At 39.9% G+C, this 14527-nt stretch overlaps 1 protein-coding gene across 6 annotated transcripts in view; it reads right to left on the bottom strand.

Moving 5' to 3' along the window:
- Nucleotides 1-14527, bottom strand: part of RALGAPA2 (Ral GTPase activating protein catalytic subunit alpha 2) — a 323453-nt gene that overhangs the window by 204114 nt on the left and 104812 nt on the right. For all 6 annotated transcript variants that reach the window (XM_023217753.2, XM_023217754.2, XM_023217757.1 and 3 more), the window contains 2 exons: nt 13491-13728; nt 9692-9856 (listed from right to left, as the gene is read on the bottom strand). In XM_023217753.2, the coding sequence (XP_023073521.1) occupies nt 9692-9856; nt 13491-13728 (403 nt within the window). The remainder of the gene's footprint in view (nt 1-9691; nt 9857-13490; nt 13729-14527) is intronic.

Raw genomic sequence — 14527 nt, 5'->3', positions numbered from 1 at the left:
TTTCAGGGCCAGGCATGCCAAGGAAAGAGAGATCTAGGAGATGCAGAGAATGAATAATGTACATTTGAGAAGAACAAAAAACCACACACACATACACACATATACACACACACCCTAAAGGAAGATGAAAGGAAACGTGGGAATTTCTACTGCATTATTCCTTTTTAATAGGTAAGTGCCCAACTGTCCAAAATAAAATGCTATAGTGATGTAATGGCTTATTTCATCAAATGCAATGTTGAATTATTCTCTAAAGTACAGAATGATCCACAGGTATTTGTAGAAAAACAATATATAAGAGACATAAAATAGAAAACCATAGCTGGGTAGGGACCACAGGATAATCTCAGTATTATTACAAGCTATATTCCCCTAGAGAATGAGTTTCCCCTAGAGAATGAGTTCCCCCCAGCTCATTTCTAAACTGCACAGTACACTTTAATCTCTAAAGACCACCCAAGGCACTGGAATTATCACCCCACCCTCTCTGTCTAGAGTCACAGCTTCAGGGTTGCACCACCTTTTACATAGGTTGTTGTTAACAGCCTGCTAACTAATCACTAATGACTGTCCCCCTCTTCTTACCACCTTCATATTTATCCTCTCCATGGTCCCTCTAAAATAAAGATCTGGCTGTGCCACTCCTCTTAAAACCCAACAAAGCCCTCTCTTGTTAGAGAGTTGTGAAACATGCTAGTCAGGGTGAATATGGGCTTTCCTTGATCTCACAGGACATACTGATCCGCCTGCAAAGTACTCTAGCTCACTTTAGTCTCCAGTAGTACTAACCCAGTTGGCACCTGCTACTACTCTTTTCTTCCTGCTGTTCACTCCCCTATGATAAAGTCACAACTGCTCCCTCATCCCTCCTTGCCGTGCTGCCCTGGGAATATCCCCTACAGGACTTGCTCCCTGGCCCTGCATGTAAGCCCCATAGCTCTGTTTCTCACTAGATTCCACACTCACTAACATAGTCATAAAACTTGACATCTACATAACTAGAATAAAGTATTTTCCAAAATTTTTCATCTGCTCATTACTACTACTAAGAAAAGGATGATCAAAACTCATCCTGTATTATCTTAACTGGCTGGGTTACCTGGTTTGTCACCTGAAATGGAAACTCACTGCCAATTGGCCACCCTCTGTATAATCCTTTAATCTAAGTCATAAGGCAAACTGATGGCTCACCTTAAGCAAGAAGTATGTAGGAAGATTCTAAATTTAATACAGACAATTTCAACAAAGGGTTTCTGCTTTATTGTTTCTGTCCAAGTGAAAATGCATTTTATAGTATGCTGATATGGTTACAAGACCTCAAAACTATGAAATCTGTGTGATCCTTCACTTACAAAAATTTATCAATTTACTTTTTTTTTTAAGACAGTGCCTTGCTCTGTTGCCAGGCTGGAGTGCAGTGGTGTGATCACAGCTCACTGCACACTGGACCTCCCCTGGCTCAACTGATCCTCACACCTCACCCTCCTGAATACCTGGGAGTTCAGGTGCATGCCACTATACCCCAAAAATTTTTGTCTTTTCAGAGACGGGGTTTTGCCATGTTGCCTAGGCTGGTCTCAAGCAGTCTACCCACCTCAGCCTTCCAAAGTGCTGGGATTACAGGCATAGGCCATGGTGCCCAGCCCATAGTCTAACTTGAGATGCTGGTGGGAAACTGTGTCTGGAGTACAAACAAAGATAGGCCAACGTAGCAAGAAAAGACAGATACGTTAAAGCCTCATGTTTCCCAGGTTGTCTTTGTCTTCCTCTTCTTTTGAACAGCCAAGTACTGTTCATTTTTCTATAGAGAAACACAAAGCATATGTGCAAATTTTTAATCTACCTACACATCCCAAAGTATAGACTATGTCCTTCTCACAGATCTATTTCTAGTCCCTTCAGCCTTCAGCAACAGAAGCCAAATAACACCATAGGGGCAGCCCTTCCGGCTGTCTTCTCTAATTGTTTATTCTAATTATGCAAGATGTTGAAATCTTCTGGGAAGAGTTTTTATTTGTTAATGAATCTACTGGTTAATCCAGTATCAGTAGGGGGAGCCCAAGAGCTTCCTAACTTTCTAAAATATAATTGGCAAATGCCATTTTTTATGGATAGTGGGAAGAGTTAGTCTCTGAAGCCTGATGCCAAAAACGGATAGATGTTGGTTTCTGGGCTATGAGCAGGAGCAAATAAGGGCTGAGCCAACACTGGCAGCATCTGCCTAAAGATAAAGAACATCGCCATCTGGTGGGATGAAATATAGCCACAGCACCATTGCTTCCAAATTAGAGGGTCCCCACTGGTCCTCAACGCAGCAGACGGACGAAGAGCCTGCCACCACCAGCTGGTCTGCCTTCCCAACAGGCTGGCCTAGTGCAGCTTTTAAGGCTTTGTTTTTATAAAACTGTCAGGAGGGACTTATCAGATGGAGAAAGTCCAAGCCTTTAGGAATAGCAGTCAGTGGCAGGGCGGAAGCACTCCTGATTGAGTGGAAAGGAAGGGGAGAGCCATGATGCTTAAGTGTGCTGTTGTGTTGTAGGTGCCCTGGGCTACTCCTGTAGTTGACTATCAATTGAGACGGTGTAAAAAGAGAATTTTCAATTCTCCTTATCCCACAATTTAAACCCAATTTCCTGATTTGTAATGGTATATTTATTGGGATTTTCTCATACTTTATATTAAATACATGTTTTGTATAAATGAACACATGAATGACAGAAACATTTTCTTTATACGATTTTTCCTTTTTAAATAGTTCTTGGGCTCCCTCTGCTGGCATTTTATTTAAGAAAGAGCAATTTATGTTACATTAAAATTACAGTTACATTAAAATTACATAATAAATCCTAGATCTATTTTTGAATGTCACACAATTTGTTTAAATCACTTCAAAGAGCTAAGTTCTTAGATTCACCAAATAAGGTACTCTCTCTAAAGCCTAGCTAGTCCCAACTGCCCAGATTTTAAAAGCACTAACTTTCTCATCTCTTGACAGTGTAGGTTACACAATACCATTACTAAACTATTTCTTTTTTTTGAGATGGAGTCTCACTCTGTCGCCCAGGCTGGAGTGCAGTGGCGTGATCTCGGCTCACTGCAAGCTCCGTCTCCTGAGTTCATGGCATTCTCCTGCCTCAGCCTCCCGAGTAGCTGGGACTACAGGCACATGCCTGGCTAATTTTTTGTATTTTTAGTAGAGATGGGGTTTCACCATGTTAGCCAAGATGGTCTCGATCTACTGACCTCATGATCCACCTGCCTGGGCCTCCCAAAGTGTTGGGATTACAGGCGTGAGCCACTGAGCCCGGCCTAAACTATCACTTTTTAAAGCTCCATTCAAATCACCTGAAAACGATCAAATAAGGATTACTAAATTTCAGGTTTTTTTCACTGAGAAAGGCAGTGTGATCAAATTAAGCGTGTAAGCTCTTCAGTAACTTCTATTTTTTTCCAGATCTCTGACTATTTTTCATAGCAATTTCACTCACTTTTTAAGGCTTCATTAATCAGTCTTACATTTAGTAAGTGCAGTGAGGCTCATTCTTCAATAACCAAAATTCTGAGTTCCATTTATCCCTTGTACAAGGTTGCATAAGCAAAATAAATATAATTTCCTAATTTTGAAAACACCATGAATGATACCAATCTGATCCTATAAAAAGCACAGGAAATGCATATCAACTCAGCATCTTGAGGTTTCCCACAAGATCAAACTTCCCATGGGTAAATCAGACCAGGTCCTGATAACAAAGCACTTCCTAGAAGCACACAAACCAGATGCAGAAGGAGCGAGGCAAGGTTTGCCATTCCATTCCAGTATGTTTTATTAGAATAAGGGGAGATTGTTGATTACATTACTCTCATTACAGTACTCTCATTACAACTATTACAATATTCCTAAAAGAAAAATAACATCTACCATCTGTATGGCCTGTTAAGTGCTACAGATTGATAAACGTTTCAACCTAAAAAGCAGTTAAAATTGTAGAACAGACAGAACGTGGTGGCTCACGTCTGTAATCCCAGCACTTTGGGAGGCCGAGGCGGGCAGATCATGAGGTTAGGAGTTCAAGACCAGCCTGGTCAACATGGTGAAACCCTATCTCTACTAAAAATACAAAAAGTTAGCTGTGCATGGCGTGCCCATAATCCCAGCTACTTGGGAGGCTGAAGCAGGAGAAATGCTTGAACCAGGACCCAGGAGGTGGAGGTTGCAGTGGGCCAACATCGCACCACTGCACTCCAGCCTGAGGTACAGAGCAAGACTCCATCTCAAAAAAAAAAAAAAAAAAATTACAGAACAGCTGGAAAGAACTGTTCTCACCAAGGGGGGAAAAAAAAAAAAAGGAAATCACAAGAAGTGCCAGTCCTACCTCCCCAACTGTGTTTCTTTATGTAGCTATTCATGTTAATGGAAACAGGTGGTTGTGACTCCAAAATACAAACATCACTTCTTCCTCCCAGAATACAAACAACCCACCCAAAATTCTGCTGCTGCTGCCAAATACAGTCCCAAAAAGATCAGAAAAAGATACAATCGTAGCTAAAAGTAAGTAATTGTCTATTGCTTATATTATTAAAACAATTTTGGTGGGCTGACTAGTCACATAGATCAGAAACAAAAACAAAAAATGTTAACTTAAATGTAAACAAAATTAGCAATCATTGATAGGGTAAAGAACTTGTGGCCAGAAAGTAAAATTAAGTGTTACATTATCTAGCAGTAGGTTGGTGGGATATGCCTACACACTAGGATTTAAATTGGAGGGCGAATTCAATACTCTAAAGTGCCAACCAGCGGAGAATATACAATCTGCCCTTGGGTCAGTCTCTGGATAGGACAGTCATAAAGGACAATGGCATCATTTTAAGTAGTAAAGAACCAATGGCATCAGGCTAAGAAGCTCACTATCATAGTTGTTAGGTGAAAAAGAGAATGGCAGGTTGTTCTCAAAGTCACTGTACTCTGAAGTTCTTTTACCCTTTGTGCTACAAAATCAAGAACAAAGATGGCAAAGGCAGGAAAACTCAGACCAAGTCCAGGCCACTTGATTTCACTCTAACTTAGGATTTCTCAGCCTTGGCACTGCTGGTATTTTGGACCAGACAATTCTTCATTTGGGAGCTGTCCTGTGCATTGCAAGCTATTCAGCAGCATCCCTGACTTCCACCCACAAGCTGCCACTAGCACTGTCCCACGTGTGACAATTAAAAATGTCTCCCGGCATTGTTGAAATTGTCCCCAATTGAGAACCACTGCTCTAAATCACATTTAACTTCATTTGGAACTGTGTGTGTATATATATATATATATATATATATACACACACACACACACACACATACACATACAGGAACCAAGAGTCTTAGTAAAATAAAATGTAATATTGAATGAGAACAAAAGCTTCCAAAATGAAATCACCAATTGGAAGAGATTTCTTGTGGGAACATGTTCTGGACAAACTAGGGAAAAACTTAAGAGAAACAAAATACAGAAAAAAATGGACTGTGACATGAGAAAACTTATCAACATGAAAAAATTCATTTGGGATGTATATTAGCCAAACAGGGGGTACAATCATTTTAAATACTTTATTAATCATCTCTAAACAATAGCTTTTTCTTCAAAACCACATAATCGGGCAGTTAAAACTCAACAGTAATTTAATTGACTAGTGACCATTTTCCCATGTACCATTCTTACTGTTTTTCTCCTTTAATAGTTACTGGAGAAAAAGAGTTTTCTAAGAAACATTATAGTCCTCACTCTTGGTAAAACTCCTTCCCCTAAATTCTATAAAGTAATATGGTATTTACATGGCCATCAGAGAACTTAAGCTTTCATTTTGCTTTGCTAAAACACAGTATGACATAATTTAGTATTACAGAAGGCCACAATTAGGTTATCTCCAATGTTAAAAAAAAAAAAACAAAACTAATCTTTAGGAGGCTGAGGCAGGTGGGTCACGAGGTCAGGAGTTCAAGACCTGCCTGGCCAACATGGTGAAACCTCATCTCTACTAAAAACACAAAAATTAGCTAGGTGCGGTGGCACACACCTGTAGTCCCAGCTATTTGGGAGGCTGAGGCAGGAGAACTGCTTGAACCCGGGAGGCAGAGGTTGCAGTAAGCTGAGATCGCGCCACTGTACTCCAGCCTGGGTGACAGAGAGAGATTCTGTCTCAAAAAAATCAAAAACAACAACAAAAAATACTAATCTACAATGCCAGATTTCTGAAAACAAAAAAGATCATGAAAATGATCTTTCTCTTTTAAGGAAGAAGATTCAGTTCATCCTAGAATCACTGAAAAATAAATAGACATAGACCTAATTATTCAATATAGAGAAAGGTAAATTCTTCTGTTGAAGTAACTAGGCCAAAAATGACTTTTGGTGCTATGATGTCGTAACAAAAAAGGTACTGTGTGTAAATCACACATGGCTAAATTCAATTTTAATTGGCTGAAGTACAAGAACAACGTTTCTTTGTTTTGGAAATTACTGCTTTTTGGCACTGGTCCTTTTTCACTCAAATTTCAATAGTCAGTATGAATCTACATAACTGGTCATTACTTCACATATATGATTTATTAACTCCAAGTAGATCCCGCCTACATACATTTTTCTAGTTTTTCATTTTTTGAAAGGCATAGCAAGCATTCTAATACTGACATGCTCAAAACTTTTATGAAAATCCCCTTACTTTCTATGGGCACTGTATAGAAGACACACTAAGGCAGGCATCACATTTCCCCCTATTAAATAGCTATGGACTTAAAAACCCTTCTATCCTCTTTAATTGTTATTGCCAAGACCAAAGTTACAGAAATTTTTCTTGACTATCTAATTGCCACTAAGCGTCTAACTACACAAAAGTAATTACTAGTATTCACTGCAATTTAACACTAGTGTAATGGTCAGGCACGTGTGTCATGTGGGGATATTAACAAAGGAAGCAAGTCCCAGAGGCAAGCGGGAGAAGCCCGGGAACAGTGATGGACACATGAGACAGTGTTACAGTACCTGACAGCCTGTGAGAGCAAGAAGAGTAAGAGAGACCAGGTAAGAGAGCGCTCACGGTGTGAAGGAGGAGCGGGACGCTTTTAGTGGCAGGCAAAGCCTCAGAAAGGTGGACACAGTTGCTGATAGACTGGCTTCGCTTAGCTTCCAGGAGAGATAAAGTAATAATTATGTCAGAAGAACAATAGGACCTTTCAATTTATTATCATTACTTTTCTGGGCTCTCTTTAAACATTTAAAGGAGGTCATTTTAAACTTTAAAGGAAGTCAGTACAAAGTATAGTATTTAATTGTAGTCTCTAAATACAGTCAACTTTCAGTCAGTCATTCTCATGACATAGGACAATGGGCAATCCACAAATAATTTTATTTTGAAATGCTTTATATGTTTAGCCTTTCTTTCTTTCTGCTGTGTATCAGATTCACATTCAGGTTATTTTCTTGGACAGACATTATAATCAGTTTTCCTTTCCTAAAGAACAAATACAAAAAGACCATGGTGAGAGAGGGACTATCTGGCCTTCATTCAGAAGTTGGTTTGCTGAGAGCTGACTGTATTCAAAAGCAAATCATTTAGTAAATTAAATAACCAAAAAGCTCAAGAACACATAAAAGTCAAGTTGAACATTAAAAGATTTGATATTTGAGAAAAAGGTAAAATCTCCATGAAACCCATCCTTTTATGTCACATTTCATGTTTATTAAATCCATACATCTTTAGTGTCTACTTTACGGTATTCTCATGTTTTCTATATACTGCTAGTCAAATAAACATTGGAGGAATTGAATGAACACAGGAGGAAAACATGCTTCATATATGTAAAACCACAATCTGTAAAATCAGTTTTATTCTAAAACAAAAATACAAAGATTTACTTGATGCTTTACTATTTTTGTATGACATCAGTTAACATTAATGAAATGGAACTACAAATGATAGTGACACATTTGTAAAAACTGAAACAAACTTTTTACCCTACTGCCCTTTCTCCTACCCTTTGCCTATTCGAATTCCCAGTAGGCTGGGTGCGGTGGCTCACGCCTGTAATCCCAACACTTTGGAAGGCCGAGGCAGGTGAATCACCTGAGGTCAGGAGTTCGAGACCAGCCTGACCAACATGGTGAAACCCCTTCTCTACTAAAAATACAAAAATTAGCTGAGCATGGTGGTGCACACCTGTAGTACCAGCTACTCAGGAGGCTGAGGCAGGAGAATTGCTTGAACCTGGGAGGCGGAGGTTGCAGTGAGCTGAGATCGCACCACTGCACTTCAGCCTGAGCGACAGCATGAGACTCCGACTCAAAAAAAAAAACAACAACAAAGAATCCAATGATAAAAGCAAATAGTTTTTAGGAATTGGAATAAGAAAGGAAATCAGTGAATGAGCATCCTCAAAAGTTGCCTGCTAACAATGAATTGGGTCTCTCCTCAGGGGAGAGAATGACGGAAAGAAGGAAGAAGCAGAAGAGGCCGTGCATGTAAATAAGGTGAAAATTTCCAGCAAATGCTACAGCAAAGATGTATGGGACAGTTACAGTTAAGGTGGAATATATTTTCATAAAAACTCCAACAGGATTCTAAACTATCTGTATTAAGCCTTTACTAAGCATTATAGAATATGGTGAGCCTTAATGAATCTTTGCTTTATGGCCAGAGGATCTTGCAACTTTCTGAAGTCAACATGCTAAATTATCAGTTACAATTGTCTTAAACCTAAGTTACAGGCTCAAAGTCACTGGGGAGGAGGTGGCTTTGTTTATTCTTATTAAATGCCATATACAAGCTTCTTTTTAAAGAGTTCACTTTTTGTTTTAAGAGTAAAATGTAGGCTGGGCACAGTGGCTCACGCCTGTAATCCCAGCATTTTGGGAGGCCGAGGCGGGCGGATCACGAGGTCAGGAGTTTGAGAACAGCCTGACCAACATGGTGAAACCCTGTTTCTATTAAAAATACAAAAATTTGCTGGGCGTGGTGGGGCGCCTGTAACCTCAGCTACTCAGGAGGCTGAGGCAGGAGAATTGCTGGAACCCAGAAAGCAGAAGTTACAGTGAGCTGAGATTGCACCACTACACTCTAGCCTGGAGCAAGAATCTGTCTCAAAAAACAAAAAAAGAAAGAAAGAGTAAAATGTAGCAAAGTAGTCCAATTAACTGGGGGTTGTTGGTCAAGTTGCTAATGGAAATAGGCTCCAAAGATAACATACACAGACATGAAAAGGCTCAATTTTCCAAAGGAGCAAAAAATGAAAATGTCTATCCAGTCCTGAACACTGAAGTGTGTAACTCTCCTTTTCTTTGCTGAAACAGGTTGCCACACTCTAAAGATTAACATGGTTTAACACTGACAATAATGCAACTACTGGTGTATTTATTAACAATCCATTTTCTTCAAGGTTCAAACAAAACCTCTATTTTCTCTATTTCGTACAAATATCTCATTCAACATTAACATCTCAAGTTCTTTTTCACAATGGAGGATTTAGAAATAAGTAACTGAAAACTGTGATTTGAAAAGTAACCACAGCAGAAAGCTAAAAAGATGTACAGACATTTCATTTAATATAAGGTCTAATATTTAAATTTTGAGTAGAATTTTTAACACACTTTATGCCTATAAATTCATTTTAGATAACAACTGGATTTTTGAGAAGCATTTAAATAAATGTTTACCGGTTGCTTTTTGGCGAACAATATTTCTCGCCTTTTCCACTCCCGGTGCTCCAGACGTGGTGGCACTCCTAAATCGCATCGGTTCGGTCACATCTGGATGGCTCCGCCAGCTGAGAGAAAAGGATCTCCCCACAGTGGTTCCTTTCTGAGGATCTAGAACACAGCCTGATAAAGGAAAAGAAAAATAATCTAAAGGCTGAATTCATTATTATTCATTTCGCAGCTTGTGTTGCTCAGCAAATGGTGTACATAAAACTATATATAATCAGCAGGTTTTCTTGTCACAAATTAAGTACCACTTCCTTACACTGCAATTTAGGAAGTTGTTCATATGTCACTAATTTAAGAATTCTTATTGCCAAAATATTTTCAAGAATATAAAACAGTCTTATGAATATTATCCTATCTTCATAGTACTCACTCCAGTATACAAAAGAATGTATTAATAAACCTTTCTCAATACAAGAACAATATCAAATGAAGTCATACTACTGTTCCCAGGACACTCCAAAAACCACTACTTATAAGCCAAAACCTCAGAGATCCTGATGTTTGAATAGTACTGCATCCTGTAGACACCAACCCCTCCATAAATCCCCAGGGCAATCCATGCCTATAAACTCTAATGTGGATTCAGTTAAATGGGCAGGATAATGAAAATCTATAAATAATACAAAATCCTATTTTAGCAAAGGTCCAAAACAATAAAACATTGTAGTCTGAGATTCAACTTTTCTTTTTTCTCATATTGTTCTGGTTAATTATTTCAACGAGAGACTATGGACCAAAAGAAATAGAGGAGGAAAGAGAATGGCAGACTTAGAGATTTCTGCACAGGTATGATGTGGCCAGTGGCTGCCACCTGTGGCATGTTTCCACACCCAGTTTCCTCTGCCTGTGTTTTTTGTTTCTAGTAGTCTAGCCCTTAGAAGGCAAGTGTTTCTACAATAAATATTTAAATCCTTTTTAGAATAAAGCAACATAAATCAGAAATATTAGTCACGGTCATTAATTTAATAATTTGTTCAGTACCTTTTGAAAAATGTTTTTGAAATTGTTTGCCTTCCCAAGACAAGTCTATCTCTTCAGATGAATCTGTGGGTAGGAAGAGAATCTTGCGGAATGGCAGGTGTGTGTGTGTGTGTGCACGCACACGTGCATGCACAAACATGTGCACTCGTGCATGGATTACAACAATTGAAGGTAGGTCCTTATCTCCTATTTCAGCTCTCCTTCTCTAGCCTGAAAGGTATTCTTAGCCAGGTAAGTTCTCTTCTGGGCTGAGAACCACTGTCTTAGGGAGCCAAGTTCCTAGTTGGAAGTATCTGGGTCCTCTCAGGCCCCGGGTTTACACAGAGGTCCTCCGAGCTGTTAGAGAGGACTAAATGGAGGCCAAGGACCCAGGCTCTTGGCTCCCTGCTCCTACTTCAATCCCAAATCTCCAGTCTATTTCTTTAGAAAGGGGTTATGTATACCTTCAACTGGGGAGAAAAACAGATCTGTTAAAAAATGTTAGAAAATCATTGCATTAGACAGTCTAAATCTACATTGGGATTAAACTGTTCCACTGGATTGCCATGTACTTCAACTACTTCATTTTGGCTTCTTACTAACTTGCTTTTATTAATTAGTGCTTTGGCAAGCCATTCTCAGATTTCAATGAAGGCATTATAAGAATCCATCACATTTATTACACATGTATATGGTTTACTAGCCACTGTAACTGGTTCACACCTCCCTGTATCCACATCCTCTGATGTTCTCTCCCATACTTACATTAGGCTTCATCATGTGACTTACTTTGGTAGCAAAACTGAACAAGCAGAGACTTGAAATGCACTTGAAAATTTGAGCTTGCCCTCTTGCTGCTCCTGAAACTCTAAGCCACTTGGTAAACAAGCCTGAGTTAGCCTCTGGCTGCTGAAACACGTGGCCCAGTCACACCTTATTGCCCCCACTTACAGCCAGCCAACCCCTAAAAGTACAGCTGCCTAGCTGACTACTACACAGCCTGGCTGACTGCAAACACAGAAGCAAAGACCAGCAGAAGAACTGACTGGCTGAGTCCAACCCAAATTGCCAACTCATCAAATCAAGATAAATAAGTGGTTGTTATTTTAAGCCATAAGTTTTGGGGTGATTTGTCACATGGCAAAAGCACAATGATACAATCTATAATAAAGCTGGTATTATTAAAGGGGTAGTCTACACAATAAGCAATGTGTACCCTTTATGGGGCTTTGAAGGAAAAATTCCTCCCAAGTCTCCCTAATAAAAGCTAAGCATCACCTAAGTGATTGAATTGTTTTTACCCTATGTGCTCTGTGATTCCTGATTTGATGTAACCCTGCAAAGACCAAAATCAAATCCAATGTTTGACTTTTCCATCTCCCCAGCAAGTCCACAAGACTCTAAGGCATGTATTTTGGCATTTTAGTCACAACGGCAGTTCCCTGCAACCCCACTCATTTTGACCCTATTTTATATTTGATCTACTGTACTATATGCCTTTTTATGAGCTGCCTCAAATCTTTTTTTTTTTTTTGAGATGGAGTCTCATTCTGTCGCCCAGGCTGGAGTGCAGTGGCCGGATCTCAGCTCACTGCAAGCTCCGCCTCCCGGATTTACGCCATTCTCCTGCCTCAGCCTCCCGAGTAGCCGGGACTACAGGTGCCCGCCACCTCGCCCAGCTAGTTTTTTGTATTTTTTAGTAGAGACGGGGTTGCACCGTGTTAGCCAGGTTGGTTTTGATCTCCTGACCTCGTGATCCACCCGTCTCGGCCTCCCAACGTGCTGGGATTACAGGCTTGAGCCACTGCGCCCGGCCTCAAATCTTTACAGAGTATGGTGTAGTACAAGTGAATTAATCTAAGGACCATGCCACATCCTTAAGAATGGTAATTAAGACAAACAGATGCCAAATTGTCATTCCTAACAGAAGCTACCACTGATGCTTTCTACCTTGAAAACATCACTTTCATTTGAGGTTCTCAGTCCCAAAACAATTTTTACCCAGAAATATAACAAAGCCGGAATAGCTCCCACCTGAAGCATTCAGAATTTCTCCATGTTTCCTAGAGAGGCTGTAGAATGCGTCTTAATTGTATGACATCTTGAGTTGTATTTATCCAGCTTTGATTTCTAAACACTTCTTAATTATGTGGGCTCGGATGAGTCAATCACTGCAAGGCAACCTTCACCAACCCGTGGCCCAACCCATGGGCCACATGCAGCCAAGAATGGCTTTGAGTGCAGTCCAACACAAATGTGTAAACTTTCTTAAAACATTATGAGAAATTTTTTTCTTTTTTTGCTATTTTTTGTTTGTTTTAGCTCATAAGCTATCGTTAGTTTTAGTGTATTTTAAGTGTGCTCCAAGACAATTCTTCCAATGTAGCCTGGGGTAGCCAAAGGATTGGACATCTCTGCAAAGTCTCTGTACTTCAGTTTATTTGTCTGTGATATGGGGATTATACAAGTATCTACGGTTCACTAGGTTATTACGAAGGCAAAAAGAGATAATATGTACAATGTAATAGCCATTATTATTACTGTTAGTTATCACTACTATTACTACTACCTTCCTTGCATTTTCCTTTTTGCATAGCCTCCTCAGAAATTCACCATCTCATTAAGGGAACAGAATGACATGAGACACTAATTAATGCCACTATTAAGAAGACACTGTGTAGTTGATTCAGTTCATTATAAAATTTCATGCATTAATTGCTTAGTCATACAAATACACACTCATCCCCCGACCTAGACATCTGGTGTTAACCTGGAAGAGTGGAAATACCTTTGCCTCGTTGCTTCTTTTCCTTTTGTTCACTTAATTTATCCAGAGGTAGGTTTGTCATCTCAACTCCATAAACGGTTCTTGCAAGCACTGCTGTCAAGGAGTCCATAATGTTGGCCCACTCGTTTATAAGTTCTTCCCATTCCGTGAGGGAGGACAGCACACCAAGAAAGTCATCCCAGAGCTCTCGAGAAATGTACACACAGAGATTTGCTCGGATCCAAGCCACCATGAGCGTCTAAAACCAACCAACCAACAAGAGAATTCATACATCTTCATTTGAAGAAGTATACTTTTTAACAAAATGTTTTAAATGACTATTAATAACACAAATTTTAAAATAAAAAGTACTTTTGGAAGTTGTTTTTCTTTTAATTCTCAAAATCGACTTGACCATCTATAATCAAGATTTAAGCTACTGGGAAGTTAGTTATCATTATGAACAAAGTTACTGATTCAATACTATTCTAGGGTCTGCGGCTGGCCCTGGCTATCATCAGGGAGAAGACAAAGCCCTCTGCACAGTGACCACCCTGCTTCCTGAGACTGCTCTTTTCCTTCCATCCACAGTGGCTACTTCAAACCTCCTACAGGAAAACCTCCAGCCCACCAAATCCTCCCTGACTTTGAGCAGACAGATTGGCTGCAGACTTCACAAGAAACAGAACCCATTCAATGAGACTCCCCTCAACCTCTGCCCATGGACTCACACTCTTGCCCACATTCACCCAGCTCCTCCTCCACCCGTGGGCTGAACTCCAAGAGGGGCCCCTGATCTACTACCCTTGTGCCCCCTTATGCTCTGGACCCCTTCCTCTGGACCTTCATGCCTCTCAACCGCCCCTCTCCTTTAATCTCCAGCCAACCCCACTTCCCCAGCTCTTTCTCTTCAGCATTTAAATATGCTCCAAATTCTTCCTCATCTTAAAAAAAAAAAAATTCCCTTGAACCCAAATTCCCCCATCTAGCTACAGCCCTTTTCCTTCCACTTTCACAGCCAAACTTCTTGAAAGAATGTTCCACATCTACTCCATCTC

Source organism: Piliocolobus tephrosceles, chromosome 20, assembly GCF_002776525.5.
Source record: "Piliocolobus tephrosceles isolate RC106 chromosome 20, ASM277652v3, whole genome shotgun sequence".
NCBI classification, from domain to species: domain Eukaryota; kingdom Metazoa; phylum Chordata; class Mammalia; order Primates; family Cercopithecidae; genus Piliocolobus; species Piliocolobus tephrosceles.
The sequence above is the reverse complement of the archived record's forward strand: the minus strand, read 5'-3'. Positions and strand labels throughout refer to the sequence as shown.